Genomic DNA, 18719 nt, shown 5'->3' on the forward strand with positions numbered 1-18719 from the left:
CCTCGGAGAGCCTTTGAGACCCTCTTGCTGGTTTTCTCTGCCTCGTTCCTAAGAAAACATCACGGAGGGGACAGTTCAGAGAGTTGTGTCCGACTGCAGCCTCGCTGTTCCTTTCCTTTGAACTGAATTCTGTTGGGTCCTTCTGGGAGTAAATGTGACCAAGGGCCAGGTCAGACAGGCAGAAGTGTGACATCCTGTCTGTATGGCCTCCTGCAGGGTCCCGTGCTCCAAGGAGGTGGTTTCATTTGTGTCTGTTACAGGGCATCGTTGTGATCCTTAAAGTCGCTGGCCTTCTGGATTGTTGTTGTTACCATCGAGTCAGTTGTGACTCAGTGAAACAGAACAAAACACTGCCCAGTCCGGAGCCATCCTCACAGCTATTGTTGCCATCATGTCAGTCCATCTTGTTGGGGGGGGAGGGGGGTCTTCCTCTTTTTTTGCTGACCATCCACTTTTCCAAGCATGACATCCTTTCTTCTCCAGGGACTGGTCCTTCCTGATAGTGTGTTCAAAGTACTAGAGATACAGTCTCACTATCCTCACTTCTAAGGAGAGTTTGGATGGAAAGCGTGCGTGGTGTACCTGTGTATCTTGGGAACAAAGTAGAATCAAGTAAGCGCTGGCATCATGTGGAGGAGGAAGGGTTGTAGATCTTCAGTGTCTGATTTCTGCAAAAGTTCTGGCTTGTTCGAGGCAGATGTGTGAATGGTAGGTGAACAGAGAAGGAGTTAGGTCTGGGCAGCCTGAGATCGTAAACTGCATCATCTTCTCAGGCCCTGTGTCCTAAAACTACCATCTCCTGATAGTTAACAATGGCTCAAAAGTAGGGAGACGTGAAGAAGCCAGGAGAACACTGAGAAGGAGCAATAAAGGCTGGCCTGTGGGCCTCAGCTCATCTACCAGTTTCTAGGATCCATGGAGATGGCCTGGAGGGAGGTGGGAAAGGAGCCCATCGGTGTTGGCATGAGGAACCTTCCGGGCACTCGCTGCTCTTGAGCTTGAGATCTACTCGTCTGATTTGGACAAGGCAGCGCCAAGTTAAGGCCATTCTCCTGCCTAACATGGTAACACGGGGCCCAGACACTCCACGGATGCCTCAGCCCAGCACGGCTTCCCCTGCGCCTGCTCTGACCTGCCATTGCGCTGTCCCAGTTGGTCTCTAGTTGCTCTGGGGACACAGGCCCTACTAAGGTCATGTGGTAGCTCTGTCTGAGATCCCCGGCTCCACCATCTCCATCTGGGATCCAAGAGGAGAAGATCCCAGGCATGCTTCCTGTGAGTCTGAGAACTTGGCAGTGGCCCCAGGGGTCTTGTAGGAACCTGGATTTGAAGGCACTGATTGAGGGGTTGGAAGTTGGTTCTGGGTCTTCGCCATTTCACATTTTAACTTGTGATATTTATGGCTTTTTGGTCCCTCTGAAATAGTGGCACTGTAGAATAAGTACTGAACCACACAGGTCAGAGGTTCAAACCCACCAGCTGTTCCTTGGAAACCCTATACAGGGTCCTTATGAGTAGGAACTCAATTGACGGCACTTCACAACAACAACAAAAGAGCAAGGGTGTGCCGTTGTGGCGCTGTGGGGTAAAGCACTGGACTGTTAACCACAAGATCAGGAGTTCAAGTCCACAAGCTGCATCTTGGGTAAAAGACGAGGTTTTCTGCTCCTGCAGAGATTTACAGCCTGGGAAACCAAGTAAGGGTCTGTATGAGTCAGAACCCACTTGATAGGTCTTTACAACAATAACCAAGTCAGGGAAAGTTTAACCCAAATCTAATCTTAACATACCAGTGAGAGACAAAGCTACCAATTACACCGAATTCACAAAAGTGCACATGCTGAATTTCATTCTCATGCTGATACTCAGGCAGTATTCTCACAGATTCTGAAGTCATCTGTTCTTTTCTTGAAAACACCAGGTGGCTGGGGGGAACATGACAATATATCATTGTACCTGTGAGTAGCCATTTGCATTGACTTAGAAAACTCACTATTTAACTTATTTATTGCTGTTACTTTAATTTCCTGCTTTTACAAAGAACTTTGGACAGCTTGGAGTCCTAGTGTGGTGCTGTGGGTTAATGTGCTGGACTGAAAAGTCCATTTGAACTGCAAGGTCAGCAGTTCAAGCTCACCAGCTGCTCCTTAGAAACCTTATACAGGGTCGCTATGGGTTGGAGCTGACTCAACAGCACTTAACAACAACAACAACAAAGGTCTTTGGACAGCTTTGAAAGAGATCTGTAATGCCTGCATTGATCATATTTCCTTTTTGCCTAGTGTGATAAAGTCAGTTTTAATTAAACACATTTTCTCTTGTACTTTAGGGAGTTGGTTTGTTTTGGGTAAGAACTGAATCTCATTTTGAGAATGCTTCCGGCCCAATCTCTCACATCCTCAATTTTTTCAGTTGGAGTAGGCTGCGTCGTATGGCATCTCGTGTTCTGTTTATTTTGAAATTCTACTCATTTTGTTTTCTTAAGTAAAATGCAATCTTACTAAGAGTGATAGAAACAGTTTGTTTTCTTAATCCTCTTTGGAACTTCTATGAACTTTTTCCCATAAATGCAAGTGTTGAGGTTTGATCTCTAGTCATAGTTTTCCAGTTACTTCCTAAGAAGTTTCCCTCTCGCAGTCAGAACCTTGAAACCCATTTCCAACAACACAGAGTAGCACCCTGTCTGGTTCAGCAGCTCTTTCTTTTGCAAGATTAACCTGCAGCCTCGTGAGGTGGTCTCGTGGCCTCATGGCCTGTAGAACTAGACTTCTTTAGGACGGAAGTCTGAGAAGGTCCCAGGGTCTTGGGTCTGTGAGCTCATCTCTCTGAATAGCAGCCATTGTTCAGGGTTAGTCAGGCAGGGGCGGCAAAACCTAAACAACAGATGTCCTCCAGGATTCCCAAAGCCACTCCGTGCATCTTGCATGCGTACAACTAACTGGACTTACAGCATTACCTCCAGTCCTATCCATTAAACTTCCCTTTGAGTTTTCCAAGCTGCCTCCCTCTGGTAGCGTAGTGGTTACAAATCGGGTCAGCAGTTCGAAACTACCAGCTGTTCCGCAGGAGAAAGATGAGGCTTTCTGCTCCTGTAAAGATTTACAGCCTCGGAAACCCTGTACAGGGTCGCTATGAGTCGGAACCGACTCCGTGGCACATAATAACAACAACTCCTTTCTCAAGTTGATTTTCCCCAATGCTAAGGTGAGCTTATCTCACCTGTTTCTGTGATTGAAGAACTTGTGCTCAAGTGCCTTGAGTTTCTGTTGGTTCTTTTCATCTGGTCTGCTGCCCTTTTACAGACGAGTCCTCATTGTCCTCCACCTTTCCACTATACGGTGGTATTAGGTTCACTGCTCAATGTAGTCTCCAACATTTCCCGAGGAAGACGCAGTCCTATGCTCCCTGTCAGACCACCATTACTTGTACATGATGTGGCATTGGACTCTAGACACCAGGATGGAGGTTTGCCATGGCAATCACAACAGCAACCACGAGCTTAATGAATAGGACTGTGAGAATGATTGGTTTGATGTGTCTTTGCACAAGACTGACAGCTTGGGTGTGCCACTACCCAAGACTCCTTACATCGCATTTAACTGTGTTGGAGGCTGCTGAGCATTTGTGTAAAGAAAGGGCTGATGAGAGACACGGAGGGTCATGTCTATATGCAACAGAAACCTACACAACAGGGAAACCAACACCAGTTGGGTGCCGGGGATCCTACCGCTTGTTGAGGGTTGTATCAGCAGATGTGGCTATTGTAGTTAATGGAGGCTTTCTTTTTCCCATGGGCACAACTATCTTTGCAGAAACATAACTCCATGTTATATTACCGGTAAGGAATCCAGAAACCCTAGCTTGGTTGGCTGACAACTATGATGGGTTATGAGCCTTTTGTGAATTACATCCTGTCAAATGGAGCTAAATAAATGCCCCCCAAATGGAAATGTGCACAGTCCTACAAAAACAATCAAATCTGCGGTTATTCAAAACTAGGCAAACATAGGGTAGAATTCAACACGGTTCACCACTGAGCTTTATTTGAGAAATTGGCGCCTGCTGACCAGTGACCTTGGTTCTTATGTGTTGTGGCTAAGTGCCTCCGAGTGTGATAAATGGTACTGATAAGCCGGCACCAGACATGCTTGACTCCAAGGGCTGCAAGGGCCTCTACCATTAGCCTCTTTGTCTGCTCACACAGGTGCAAAACGATAGCTTTCCATAACTATATCCAGCATCTCCCCATCCATTATTCTCCGCATTTTCTCATGCACTTGGGCTGCTTTGTTTCAAACCCATACAACTGACCCATTCATGAGACAAAGAACGCAAGCTGCTTTTGTTGTATAATTAATGTTAATTTTTTTTTTTTTTAATTAAAAACCATTTTACAGAGAGAGGCTGCTCACCCAGCAGATGTCTCCATCTCCAAAACAGCCTTGTACTCACGCATCGGGACCTGCGAGGCGGAGAAAGCCCCAGGTCATCTGTTCCAGTCACCTGACTTGGACTCCGCTCTGCAGATCGCCAGAGCAGAGGTATGTGGGCGTGTTGGCTCGAGAAGGCCAGCTCCAGTCACACCAGGGAGAGAGAACGGTTTTGCCCTTTGTGAAGAAGAAATATATACACCCACACACCACAAAGTCAGCATCTCCAGAGACAGACTTTCTCTTCACAACGCTACAGGCACAGGTGGTAGCAAACCAAGGGCTTTGATCTTCCTAGAAGCCACTGTTGATGTATAATGAGATGCAGATAGCGTTTGATTGCTCCCCAGTAGCCAGTGACAGTCTGATGTCTAGTGTTTCTTCCTCATGACAGGGAAAGGTGTTGAAATAAACGAGGGTAAAGAAGCCTTTATTAAACAAAACTATCAAAATGGGAAGCTATTGTTCATCAGCAGAGCCTCCATCTCGGTCTATGGCCTGGTGAAGGCGGTGTTTCCATCTCTAACCCTTCCCTGAAGATTTCTGCGCTCTTCAGTTTGCACCAAATGACAGTTTGGACATCCTTGAGGACTCTCAAGTCAGTGTTTGAGTCTTGGGAACAAAATTTGAAGGGGCCAGATCAGGGCTTTAGGGTAGATGGATAAGGTTTCTCAATGAAATTCTTACGGGACAGCCCTTACCCTCCAAGAATAAGCAGGTGCCTTGTCTTGATGAAAAAAATGCCTCAGCACAGCTTTCCTGGCCTTTTTCTCATCAATGCAGTTCTCAATTTTTTAAAAAACTCCTTCCTGCTAAGCCCCCGTGATCATCCTATGTCTTCAAGAAAAACCTATCAAAATTACCCCTTTGGAATTCACAAAAACCATCATCCACAGCCTTCTGCCTTGAATTTAATTGACTCAGCAGACCCCTTGAAAGCCGCTGTTTTAATTGGACCTGGTTTTGGAAGGACCACGCAGTGTTTCATTCTATTGCGCATAGGATCATTATGAGTCGGTGCTGACTGGTGTCACTTAACAACAACAAGGCTAAGACAAATGTATTACTCAGAGAGCTTTTCTTTCACCATTCACGGGTCAGACAGACGTGTGTAAGAATAGTTGATTTGGAATAAACGTATTCATGTGTGAGCATTTTGACTTACCTTTAACTGTAGATCGGTGCGCTGAGTCTTAGATGTACCTGCGTTCCATTTCCCTTTGGCTCAGATCTGAATTCACCCGTTGAGGGCTGTCTTTTCTTCTCCCTGGCCGCAGATCATAACCAAGGAGAGAGAGGTCACGGAATGGAAAGATAAATACGAAGAAAGCCGGAGGGAAGTGATGGAAATGAGGTAGGTTGTTCAGCTTGGGCTTCCTGGGTCTTTAGATTCTTCTGGAATCAGGGTTCTGGATTTGCTGGTGGCTTACAGCTCTTGGTTTCCTGTGGAATGAATTACTGGGTAACTTAGGTGACACCCCGCAGTCTTTCTGAGGTTGACTTTGGAGGAAGGGTTTCTTCACACCTCTCAGCCCTTCCACCTGGGGACAACCATGAAACAGTGTTGACCTGAGTGTTTATTAAGGCTTTCCCAGGTCTGCTCTCCAGGCCTAGCCCCACCCCACCCCCACCTCCAAAACATACACACCACACGCAGGTGAGTACAAAGTGGCCTTTGAGCCTTAAGGCGCTTCCACGCTCACAGAGGAGGTAAGATTCCCCTGCTGTGGGGTTGGTGTGAGATGCTTTCGAAGGAGATGCTGTGGACTTCCAGGGAGGAACCACGGAAGGAAGGTCTTCTGGAAGAGTTAGCATTTGACTTGTACCTTAAGAAACAGGTAGACTGTGACAGGTGGAAACAGAGAGATGCCAGGAACAGTATGTGCAGTGGTACAGAGGCATCGCAGCCCAGAGTAAACAAGAACCTGTTAGTTCACCATGTGTTCATGAGCTGGTGTGGAAGGAGGGGAGGCTGATGAGGGAGATGGCATGGGGTCCAGATTGCAGAAAGCTTCAGTCATCAGGGGAAGGTGTGGCCCTGTGTGGTAGTGGAGAGACCTTGGAGGTTTCACACAAGGAGTGGGGTGCACCAGGAGAATAAACCCGGAAGAGGGCTAAGACTGGAGGTGGCCCTAGAAACGTGGCCAGCCCTGTGTCCGTTTGCTGTTTCTGTCCCACTCTCGGACCTGTGAGGGAGAGAAAACGGCTTCTATCGTCACATCTCACCACACGTTCACTTCTCTTACAGGAAAATAGTGGCCGAGTATGAGAAGACCATCGCTCAGATGATAGGTACGTGTCCATCCTGTGGGGCTCAGACCTGCCCTGGGGTTTCTAGACTGTGTGTCTAGGGGGTTGGAGGTGTGACCTGAGCACAGTTCCCTTGGGACTCCCTCAAGTACCCGAGACCCTGCTTTACCCAGTGTGGAGAGCTTGGACACACCTGCTAGGATGTCCCTTAGTGTCATTCATGCCTAGGGAAACTGTTACAGCCACCCAAAGGCCACCATCTGGCCCAGCTGAAGACAGTTCAGCTGAACAAGAAAGAGGTTTGGGTATGTGTTTACTTATAGAATAGGAATCAAATGCCTAAATCTTAGGATCTTAGTTCAGACTTAGTGACTAAGTGCCCCCCTCAGCCTTTCTACAAGCAGAAACCAGCTGCCCCTCACGTTCCTCCTGTGGCCACTGAGGCAGATATTGTTAAGGACCAGAGCAGTCTTTCCCCTGAGACTGGGCAGTGCCTCAGAATCCTTAACCCAGCCTCCCTGGCAGCCAGTACGGACAGTACTGAGGCAGCAACCCGAGGCAAATTCAATTTTATAAATAACACACACCTCTCTCTTCAATAGATATATATGGGAGGGAGGGACTTCAAAACTGCGTGGAAAATGGAACAAAAAAGTAATGAAATGTTTCCACAGACTTTAGGAAACCCCCTGGCATAGTATGAGAATAGATCTCTTGCACAAATATGAAGCCCATGTCTTCACCGTAATGATCCCGATTCAGAAAATGATACATTAACTCGAGGGAGGAAGCAGTAGTGGTGTTGTATTGTTGTTGTTGAGTGCTGTCGAGTCGGTTCCGACCCATAGTAACCCTGAACAGGGTTTCCAAGGTTGTAAATCTTTACCAGAGCAGAAAGCCTCATCTTTCTCCCACGGAGCAGCTGGTAGTTTCCAACTGCTGACCTTGCAGTTCACAGCCTGATTCGTAACCACTGCGCTACCAGAGTTGTATTATCTATTATTATTTGCTTAGTCCCAAGACATCCATTCTTTAGAAGATCTTTTTCTCTAAAGGGTAGGGAGTCCAGCTCACCGCCAGCACAGATCTGTGTCCACGCTCGGCATGTTGGTGCCCAGTGGTCTCCCTCTTTCCCTCCCAGATGCTGGAATTTCTGAGTCGCCTACACCTCTTGTGTGAGCCAAAGAGAATTATACTAAACGCTGGGGGCTCTAAAGAGGCCAGCAGCTGAATCCTCTCCGTTTATTTGAGGGGCTTGAATTTGGTTTTAGTGTAGTAAACTAAATAGAGGCAGCCCTTTGGATGTTTCTAAGGTTTGGCCTCAGGGCACCTGCTTTCTATCAAAAAGAAATTGTCTTTATTTCACTAGTATAAGAATTTATGGATACATAGAGATGAGGATTTTTTTTTTTAATACAAAAAAAAAACTTGAAATAGAAAAAGCTGATCAGCGTGTTCAGGATGAGAGTTATGCCTTCTAATAAATAGACGATGTTTGGCAAATTGAGCAAAATATTTTGGCCTCCCAGGGTCTTGGAATGTGAGACCACAGATTGGATATGTCAGAGCTCAAACACCCTCCAATGTCACAGCATCCTGAGTTTTGTTTTGTTTGTTGTGGCGCCTTCAGACAAATGCTGAAAGGGTGTGAGCTTTTGCTCTGAGGGCAGGCTACAGATGGGGAGAAACAGACATTTCCCTGTTGGAAGCTAAGAGCGAGCGTCTCTCTGGTTGGCGCAAGTGGCCTGCCCGGCAGCGACAGATTACTCAACGCGTCTGCTTTTTTTCTCTGCAGACTATGTGCAGGGAGAGTAGGCCCGAGGTGGGGGGTGGAGGGGTGCACATGGAATGTGAATCCAATTAAATCCCTCCCCACACCCAGCGAAGAAGGCCATCTGTTTCCTCCCTCCCATTGTGACTCAGGGATTGGGGCCACACATGCCCACCCCACCCCTAATCTTTCATCTCCTCCCGTCCTCCTCCCTACCCCACAGTCTGAGATCCAAGAACACACCGCTTGCTCTGCATTTTGAGCATCTTCCTGCTTGAGGTGTTGAGCACTTTTGGGGTGCTCTTGTGAGGCCCCCCTCAGCGTCCCTAGCTGGGAACATTACTATGTGTTCATTCCCCATCCTTACACACTGTCCTCTTCCTCATTAACTTTTCCAGAGCTTTCCTCATCAGAAAGTTGGCACATCTATGGTAGTCACTGATCTCAAGGTCCTCGTGACCTTTGTGGGCAGAGGCAGGATGGGGGCTTGCTGTAGCGGTGGGCAGGACCCATCCATTTTTTTGGCTGGTACTACATGGAAACACTCCTGGGTCTCCTCTGGCATCCGTGTTTTTCATCCTCTTACCACTTAACCAGCATCCCTGGGGAGAGGGGGCACTCAGACCACAGAACTGGACACCTAGGACCATACTGACTAAAGTTGCATTTTAAAGTTAAAACCAGTGCCCACCACCCCATCCCCCCAAACCCAATGCTGGGTCTCTCAGCTCTAGCCCAGCTCTGTGATTTGCCATAAGACTCTCACTAGTGGTCCCTGCCAAGGTGGCATTCTGTTCTGCCATCAGGGTGCATTCTCATCAAATGGTACTTGAAAAGAGAGTGTCTTATGAAACCCAAGCACTGAGTATTCAGAATTCAGAACAAAGAGATTGCTCTCTGCCTTCCCAGTTGTTACCATTGATTTTTTTCTGCTTTTCCTAACAACTGCCCTGATTATCTGTTTTGCTTCCATTTTCTGTTGCTTCTTGCTCTTTGCAAAACAAATAGGCAAACCTGGTAAGTAAATGCTTTTCACCTAATCTGACACCTGCCCATTGTGACCCTAGTTTTTGTTCTGTCTCCCCCCCTAATTTTTTTGTTTTTGCTTTTATGTGTTTGCTACATTCCCCACCTAGCTGAGTAATGCTTTGTCAGAAAAAGCCAGAACAGTCTTGAGGGCGAATTCTTTTGTTGTGAGTCTGAAGCACCTTTCACTGCAGGCTGATTTCCTGGTTTGAAGACCCTGGCTGAATTTGTAATTTACAGAAAGATGATGCGTGCAGAATTCTTGCCGCCTCTGTCTCCTGGGAATTGGGGGCTTCTATTTTTGAAAGGATTCCTTGGGCAGGAAGGAAACTTGAGACAGGCCAAGTCTGTGTTTCAGGAAATCAGATCAACTCCCCTTTGATAAATGGTTCTGTTACCAAGTGGAGCGAGAGGTAGACATGACCTCAGATAAGCCCAGAATGTTCATTGGACAGCATTAAGGAAACAACTGAAATTCAAAGCATGGAAGAAAGCCTTTGGTGATTAGTGGAACTTTGAAATGCCCCTCCTTCTAGGAACCCTGAGAGAGCAAGCCTATTGGCGTTGGTGCTGCTCTGAGTCCCTGGGAAGCACAAATGGTTAAGCGTTCAACTACATCCGGGAGGTTGGGGGTTCAAACCCACCCAGAGGCAACTCAGAAAGAAGACAGGCCTGGGGTACTGCTTCAGAAAGGCCACAGACAATGAGAACGCTTGGGGGCAGTTCTACTCCGCACACATGGGATCGTCCTGAGTCAGAATTAACTCGCTGCCAACTCTCAACTACTCTCACTGGATGTGAGATCGCGTCTCTGTGATGAATCACTTCTCTGTGTCCTGCCAGCAGTGCAGGGACAATGACAACAAGAACCCAACCACTGCCATCAAGTTGGTTCTGACATAACGACCCCACAGGACACAGTAGAACTGCTCCTTGGGGTTTCAGAGACTATAAATCTTGAGGGGAGCAGACAGCCTCATCGTTCTCCCTCAGAGTGGCTGCTGGGTTTGAACTGCCAACTTTTCCGTTAGCAGCCTAGCACTTAACCCACTGTTCCACCAGGGGTTCTTCAAAACAAGTGTAGCACAGAGTTAAACTGCCCGGTAGGCTTTGTAAGGCTGTCACCTTAATGGAAGCAGGCTGCCACATCGTTCTTCCTCAGAGCAGCTGGTGGGTTTGAACTGCCAACCTTGCCGTGAGCTGCCCAATGCTTAACCCACAGTGCCACTGGATGCTACTGACAATAAATAAATAAACAAACAGAACGCGCACATTGCCAGCCCCATAGGACAGAGTAGAAATGCCACGTAGGGTTTCCACGGATGTAAATCTTTCTCCTTCAGAGTGGTTGGCAGGTTTGAACCACTGACCTTTGGGTTAGCTGAGAGATTATCCATTGCGCCACCAGAATCTCCCTCTCTTGCTAATAGGTCACAGTATTGGGTTCTCAGTATGTGTCTGGGACTCTGTCTGCATTCTTTCATGTAATCTTCCCACCAGTGCCTTAGGATAAAGAGTCTCCTTCTATTTCTAATGAATCTTCCATCTAGACTAAGACGAAGAAGAAGGAAAGGTGGGCCACTTCTGAATGACAGGCCACTGAAAACCTTATGAATAGTTCAGGGCCTTGTCAGATACAGTGTCAGAAGTTGAGCCTCCCTCAGGTTGGAACAAGGAACTCCAGATAGACCTGGGAGAGCTGCCGAGCTCCTCAGAGTAGAGCCGGCCATAATGATGGGAGTGGAGCAGAGCTTTCTGACCTTTGTGACTTGAATGGCGTGAAGCTGGTGGGACCTTCATCTGTTGATAGGGAACAACTTAAAAAGGAGAGCAAACAGGTGTAAACATCGATTAACAATCTCAAAATGTAATTACAAAGTATAAATTGAGGAAAATTGGAAGTTGTCAAAAATGAAACACATGAAGATCAATATCTTAGGTATTAGCGAACTGAAATGGACTGGTATTGGCCATTTTGAATTGGACAATCATATGGTTTACTATGCCAGGAATGACAAATCGAAGAGGAATTGTATTGCATTCATCATCCAAAGAGCATTTCAAGATCTATCTTGAAGTACAATGCTGTCTATGATACGATAATATCCATATGCTTATAAGGAAAACCAGTTAATGCCACTATTCAAATTTACTCACCAACCACTAAAGCTAATGATGATGAAATTGAAGAATTCTACCACCTTCTTCAATCTGACATTGATCAAACATGCCATCAGAATGCATTGATAATTACTGGTGATTGGAAAGCAAAAGTTGAAAAAAACAGGAAGGATCAGGAGTTGGAAAATATGGTCTTGGTAATAGAAACAGTACTGAAGATCGCATGTTAGAATTTACAAGGCCAACTACTTTTTCAATGCAAATACCTTTTTTCAACAACATAAACATTGACTGTGCATGTGGACTTCACCAGATGGAATACACAGTAACCAAATAGACTACATCTGTGGGAAGACACAGGCACATGTGCAAGCACAGACACAGGCACACACGTGCACACACAGAGACAAATGCATGCACGCACAGACACATGTGCACACAGACAGACACATAGGTGCACATGTGCACAGGAGACACGTGCACAAAATGCAAGCTAGGCATGCACAGACGCACATAAGCACACAAGCACACAGGCACGTGCACACAGGCACACATGTGCATATAGACACACGTTTGCACACATAGGCACACAAGGGCACACAGAGACATGCGTGCTTACACAGGCATACACATGCATCTACAGAGACACATGTGCACACATAGGCACACAAGTGTACACATAGGCACACATGCACGCACAGTCGTGCACACATGGCTGTGTGTAATGGGATGACACAGTGCCAGCTGCTGTGAAGAGCTCTAACAGGTGGGATCAGGAAAGACCCTCCAGGAAGTGACAGGAGCAGGGATCCATGAGGAAGGGGAGGGAGGGTGAGTCAAGGGACAGGAACCCACTGGACATCCTGGAGGCCATGTGGCCAGTGCCAAGAGCACAGGAGAGGCCCAGAGTTTGGTACAATGGGAAACTGGGGAGCTCTGAGCAGCGCGACAGGATGGATTTTATCTCAGGAAGCTCAAGCTTCACGCGAAGTGCTGGTTTAAGGGTGTTGTTAGAGGAGAGTGGTTGGCATGGTGCCAGCCCATGGAAGTGTTTGTTAGGGGCTGGCCGCTGCATGGTTGTCATTGCTGTGACTTGTCTGGAGGCATGCCATCCCGCAGGGCCAGCTCCTCAGAGCATCTTCCCCCCGGAGCTCTGAGCAGGCGTCTGCTGCCCTGAGTTCCTCACCTCCTGGGACAGTGATAAGCTAGCACCGAGGGATAGCTGCAGTGCAGGCGAGGGCTGTGATGTGCGCTGGCCACAGAAATGCCCGTCAAGACGTGTGGGTTGGGATGTTGGTTAACGAAGGCCACAGGCTGAGCGGTGGGCAGACACACAGCAGGTAGTCCTCGAGTCAGCTACCCTGCCCCACACCCAAGTCCCAGTCCCTAGTGCACGACTGAGCCACCTGAATCCTCTGTGGACAGAAACAGCCCAGTCAGTTGTCCTGGAGCTCAACAGTCACCGTGGCCAGAAAGGCTGCCAGTTCTTGTGTGAGATGGAATTTCAGGGGAGACTTTGGGCTCCTGGGGTGCTTTAGGGATGAGAAGCAGTCATCACCTACCATGGTACCATCTCAGGAAGGTCACCCCCACAGTGCAGGTGACAGCACCTTTCATCTTGCCTAACACAAAATTCACAAGTGCTGTTTACTTTCATTGTATGGATCCATGTGTTGTCAACAACCAAATCAAATCACTGAGGTATCCAAAGCAGATTGTTAAGGGGCCGCATTGGAAAGGTTGAAAGGAGCGTGGTGGGTTCCCACCCCATCTGATACTGCATAAGGCTGGAGGTCTGGAAGCTTCTCCTGTTAGAAATGGAGTTTGGGGGGCAGCTGAGCTGCAGAGGGGCCTCTGCTGGGTTGGAGTCAGTCTGTGTCCTCCAGCTCCATCACCGTGCTCCGTCCGTCTCTCCCGCCAGAGGACGAGCAGCGGGAAAAGTCTGTCTCCCACCACACCATCCAGCAGCTGGTCCTGGAGAAGGAACAGGCCCTGGCTGACTTGAACTCGGTGGAAAAATCACTGGCTGACCTTTTCAGGAGATACGAGAAGATGAAAGAGGTCCTAGAGGGCTTTCGTAAGGTGTGTGAGTGGGTAGGGCTGGGGGTGATTGTGGCAGCTCTGGGAGGGGCCCCTTGAAGGCAGTCTCAGCCTGTGAGTGGGAGGTGGTTCTCCCGGGCTGGATGTCTCTGTGCCCTGACAGAATGAAGAGGTACTGAAGAAGTGTGCCCAGGAGTACCTGTCCCGCGTGAAGAAGGAGGAGCAACGGTACCAGGCTCTGAAGGTGCACGCAGAGGAGAAACTGGACAGGTACCCCAGCCTGCGCTCTGCCCCTCACCTCTGGGAAAAGGCTTCTCAGGCCCTGCTATAACTTGCAAGTTCTGCCTCACCCTTGCCGTGGCCTGGAAGGGGTGGGTAGCGCATGTGTGTTATTTCTAACGATCTGCCCTCTCGAACAACGCACATCAAGCATAGCCACTACCACCTTTCAGCAGCATCGTGCATGTTGTATGACGCTGCACAGGTTCCAACAGAGCTTCTAGAGTAAGAAGGACACAGGACAGAGGACTGGTGGTCTAGGATTGAAAACCAGCCAGTGGAAACTACAGGTTGCAATATCCACAGTTGGTTGGGGGACTGTTTGGTTCTGATGTGCACGGCGTCACCACGAGACAGGGCCCGAAGGCTATGAACTGACATTCATTTTGACCTGCAAAGGGTGCATGCTGTCCATCCTCGAGTGCCCTTGGCATTATGGGAACAGACACGGGCCGTTCTCATGGCGTCCTGTGCTTGGGGCCTGGTCCACTCTGTCCCCTGCCCCAGGGTGGAGGTGGGAGGTGTCCCGGGGAAGGGAGACATCCCATGAGCCTCTGTCCCCACAGGGCCAACGCTGAGATTGCACAGGTCCGTGGTAAGGCGCAGCAAGAGCAGGCTGCCTACCAGGCCAGCCTGCGGAAGGAACAGCTGCGTGTGGATGCACTGGAGGGGGCGCTGGAGCAGAAGGTAAGCACAGGGAATGCCGGCCAGTCTGTCCAGTAAGCCAAGGTGAGAGGCCAGGCTTTGCAGTGGCCCCTGCGGCTCTTGGGACAGAGCCAGGCTGACTGACGGTCGATCAACATCGTCATGTCCTGCGGATCTGTGCTCTCCTGCTCTAAGATCCAGCTGAACGCGATTCTGGTGGCTTGTTGCTGATTTCCATCCCTTTTTTTTTTATCATTCATTCATTCATTTGTTTATGTCTATTAAGCACCTACTATGTACCAGGCCTGGTGTGGCACTGTAGGATAAGCACTGGATTGCTAACCACAGCGTCCACGGTTCAAACCCACCAGTCACTCCTTGGAAACCCTATACAGGGTAGCTATGAATCAGAACCCACTCAATAACACTTAATGACAAGGTGCTGGGCAAGTAACCCTAGTGGCATAGTGATGAAGTTCTTGGCTGCTAACCCCAAGGTTGGTGGTTCAAACTCACCAGCTGCTCTGATGGGGAACTATGTGGCAGTGTGTTTTTGTAGAATGACACCTTGGGGACCCAGTGGGGCAGTTATACTCTATCCTACAGGGTTTGGTATTTGTTGGAACCAACTTGATGGCAGGGAGTTGTTGTTTTGTGTTTCCAGAGTAATCATTTCATCCCTGCGCCCAAGAGCGTGTTGGTGAGTGAGTGGGAACAAGGTCAGTCCGTGCATTAGAGACCCAGGTGTGAGTGAACACCCCTGTCAGAAGCAGCGGGCAGGTCACTGAGTCAGGGCTTTGGGGAGGTATTTGCACAATAAACTAAGCGCCGCCATGGGACAGTTGGCTCGATGAGGGACTGATGGCACCAGGTCCTAGAGCCTGGTGACCATCCAAGGGTCAGTAGCCAAAGGGTACTCTGGGGCCTCTCGCCATCAGAAGGTGGATGTGATTTCATAGCAAAACTCTGATAGGAGTTGGGTCAGCCTGAATTTGCATCCAGGCTGTGTGACTTGAAGTCCAATGCTTAACCTCTCTGGGCCTTGTTTTCTCACTGACAGGTAGTGATCACAGTGGTTTTAGGGACTGAGTGAGATTGTGTAGTGCTTGGATATGTTTAGCATCTAAACACCACTTGGCAAAGACGCCTGTGAGCAGCAGTTACTTGTGAGGTGTTGACCTCAGAGGCAAATTCTAGACGTCAGGGGGGCCCAGGTAAGGTGCCAGGCAGGTGGGGGCTGTCATTTGTCCCCTCCCCTGTACAAGCATTGGCATGGGGGTGCCTGGCCCCCAAGCCCAGGAAAGGGTGCTGTGGGCTGGAACCTTCCTGGGAAGGCACTCTTTGGTTAAGGGAAAGTCTGTTTTTAAGACGTAGCTGCACAGTGGAACCTAACATCTCAGAAAGATCTTGCCCCTTGGAGAGGGTCCCTCAGGCTAGGGTGATGGTACTGTTGGACCCGGTCAGTCTGGAGGAAGGCTGGCCCGGTTGTGCTGGAGGGACCCGGCATGCTGGTCCTGTTTCGTAGAGTAGGAAGAGTTGTAGGAGGAGCTGCCAGCTTCCCTAAAGTGGGCTTCGATGAAGGTGAGACGTACTTCCAGAGGCCAAGAAGAGCTCCTGGGACGCAGGGCATCACCTCTCCGATCCAGTGCACCCACAATAGTGTCTAGCTTGCACCTGAGGAGTACGTAATTCTGGTGGTCCTCAACCCAGGACACCCGCAAGACCCTCCCTGCAGCATTTCCTGGAAAGACCACCCAAGAATTCACCCCAAGCCCTCCTTTTGAGTCCAGTCATTCATGGCAAACAAAGAAAGACTAGTTCAGCTGCCCCTTCTCCACCACCCCCGGTTCTTGTCACTGTGGAAGGAGAATTTGACATCTTCTTCTCCCTATCAGAGAGACTGACCATATCATCCACATTTTAGAGATAAGGAATGCTATGCTCAGAGAGGTTGTGTAACTCACCAAGATCACACAGAACTGGGACCATGTCAAGTCATCCCGTTTGACTCCAAGTCATTTATCTCTTTTGCTGCTTTCAACAACTTTTTGGAGGACCAAGAGGCCCGGTGGCACACCCTGCCCCCCAGTGGCCCTTCTGATTGGATTGATTTCAAACCTCAGCAACTTCTTTCTCATCTTCCCTTTCAGAATAAGGAGATAGAAGAACTCACCAAGATTTGTGACGAGCTGATTGCCAAAATGGGGAAAAGCTAACTTTGAACCAAATGTCTGGACTTCACCGTTGCGTGCAATATGCCCGTCGGCACACTGCTGTCTCCCCAGCTCCACAGACAGGCTGTTTTAAGACTCTATATGCACTACTGTATTTCCTTTCTAAACGAAGCTGGGTTGGTTATATGCAGTACTAAGAAGACGATCAGAATGCCTTGCTATAGGTTTGCATTTTCCTCATATACATTCATAGCAAGTTGATCTCAGAATTCCTGTATCAGGGAGACTCTAATACAGACACAGCACCAACCCTGACCTTGACTTTGCCCTTTGTACCTGAGTTCCCAGGGTGAGCGGCTTTGGGGTTTCTAGCAACATGGACAGCTTGCAAAGGGACTCTTGCCTTAAGGAGTGCAAACTTGATCTGCAATTGCTGATTGGTTTAAAAAAGAAAAATGCATGTTTCCAATAAAATTCTCTATTGTAAATAAATTTTTTTTTCCCTTTGGATCTTGGCAGTAAATGTGACTCTGGTGTATTTTCTGGGAAGGGTTGAGTCTTTCCTCACCTTGGTGACATAATAGTAAATTTAGCTCTTCTCTGGGTGCTTATCTCTTTGTCTATAGATTTGAAGAACATTTCCTCCCGAGCTGGAGACACTGGGCTTGTAAGATGAAGATAATGAGAAATATAGACTTGTTACTTAAATACCTAAGTGACTGCATTGAGTTAGCGTAGAGTTTGATTTTTTGTTTTTTTTACAAAGCCTCTCTGATTTTAAGAGAGAAAATTTATTTCCTGCATCAGCTTAAGGAAGAGGCAGGCTGCCAGTTTCTCTGCTCAGTCCCCTCCTGTGTGAAACTCAATCCTGAAATGTTGGCCATTCCCCGTCTAAAGGGTTAGGAAAGGACAAGGCATTACCAGTGGGAGACAGGCAGGTAAGCCACTTGGATATTAAACTAGCCAAATATCCACTGTTAGATTCCGTCATTGCTCCTAACTCGTTCCAGGATTCCAAGTTATAGGGCAGCTAGGAAGGGAGAGAGAAATTGGAAAGGTGTGTTAGCTTCCTGAGGCATTCCTGAGTGGCTCAAACAGTTAAACACAGGGCTACTAACCAAAATAAAGGTTGTTGGTTCAAGCCAACCCCCTGGCACCACAGAAGAAAGCTCCAGATGGGCACAACCACGAGCACCCCACAGAGCAGTTCTACTCTGAGACACAAGTGTCTTTGTAAGAGAAAAGGGAGCGAGGGTGGCAGGGAAGGGAGAGCAGTGCACTGGCAACAGGAGAGACAGGTGTAAACTCAGGTGTCAGGAAAGGCAACATAGAACAAGAGGGAGGTTGGCAGAAGAATGAAGCAGGCAGGAGAAGACACAGGGTGGGGTGCAAGAGATGCAGGGAATGGAGGGAAATGCTGTTACACACACAAACCTGCACTAACAGCCATCTACAGGTAGGTACACAGACACACAGGCTGGGTGAGCATAGGAGGGACAGTACGAGTATCCCTCAAATACAGAGGATGTTTGCATATAAATATTTACCTTTGATGCAAACATATCCAAGAATGTAGCAGAGCACACCAGGCAAAATGATGACAACTTCTTCAACATGACCAAACATCTTGAGAGAAGGGTTTCTGGGCCTGGGAACTCAGAACCACAGTCTCAGGGGACACCATGGTCAACTGACTGTCACAGTCCACAAAGACAATGTTCTACGTTCTACTTTGGTGAGTGGTAGGTGACTGGAGTCTTAAAAGCTCATGAGCAGGGAGAACAAACAAGATGGCGGATAGGGTGGAAGTGCAGTGAGGGGTTCCATCAGCAACAACAGAATACCAGACCAAGCAGGCTCTGGGGATGGTGCCAGAACTCTGAACCACATATAAAGGAATATTTAGACGGTTGGAAGGCTTACAGCTAGGGGAATTTGTGGCAGAAGCAAGAAATCCATTGCTTTCTAATTCAAGATGCTCAG

The 18719-nt window shown here is 48.3% G+C and overlaps 1 protein-coding gene across 2 annotated transcripts in view; it reads left to right on the forward strand.

Annotated features, from left to right (window-relative positions):
* The window catches only part of TACC2 (transforming, acidic coiled-coil containing protein 2), an 81218-nt gene extending 63964 nt beyond the window's left edge, over positions 1-17254 (forward strand). For both annotated transcript variants that reach the window (XM_006831420.1, XM_006831421.1), the window contains 7 exons: positions 4398-4541; positions 5708-5784; positions 6679-6722; positions 13520-13680; positions 13802-13908; positions 14484-14604; positions 16713-17254. In XM_006831420.1, coding sequence (XP_006831483.1) covers positions 4398-4541; positions 5708-5784; positions 6679-6722; positions 13520-13680; positions 13802-13908; positions 14484-14604; positions 16713-16778 — 720 coding nt within the window. In that variant the 3' untranslated portion in view covers positions 16779-17254. The remainder of the gene's footprint in view (positions 1-4397; positions 4542-5707; positions 5785-6678; positions 6723-13519; positions 13681-13801; positions 13909-14483; positions 14605-16712) is intronic.
* Positions 17255-18719: the final 1465 nt, after the last annotated feature.

The sequence above is a fragment of the Chrysochloris asiatica genome, unplaced genomic scaffold (genome assembly GCF_000296735.1).
Source record: "Chrysochloris asiatica unplaced genomic scaffold, ChrAsi1.0 scaffold00003, whole genome shotgun sequence".
NCBI classification, from domain to species: Eukaryota; Metazoa; Chordata; class Mammalia; order Afrosoricida; family Chrysochloridae; genus Chrysochloris; species Chrysochloris asiatica.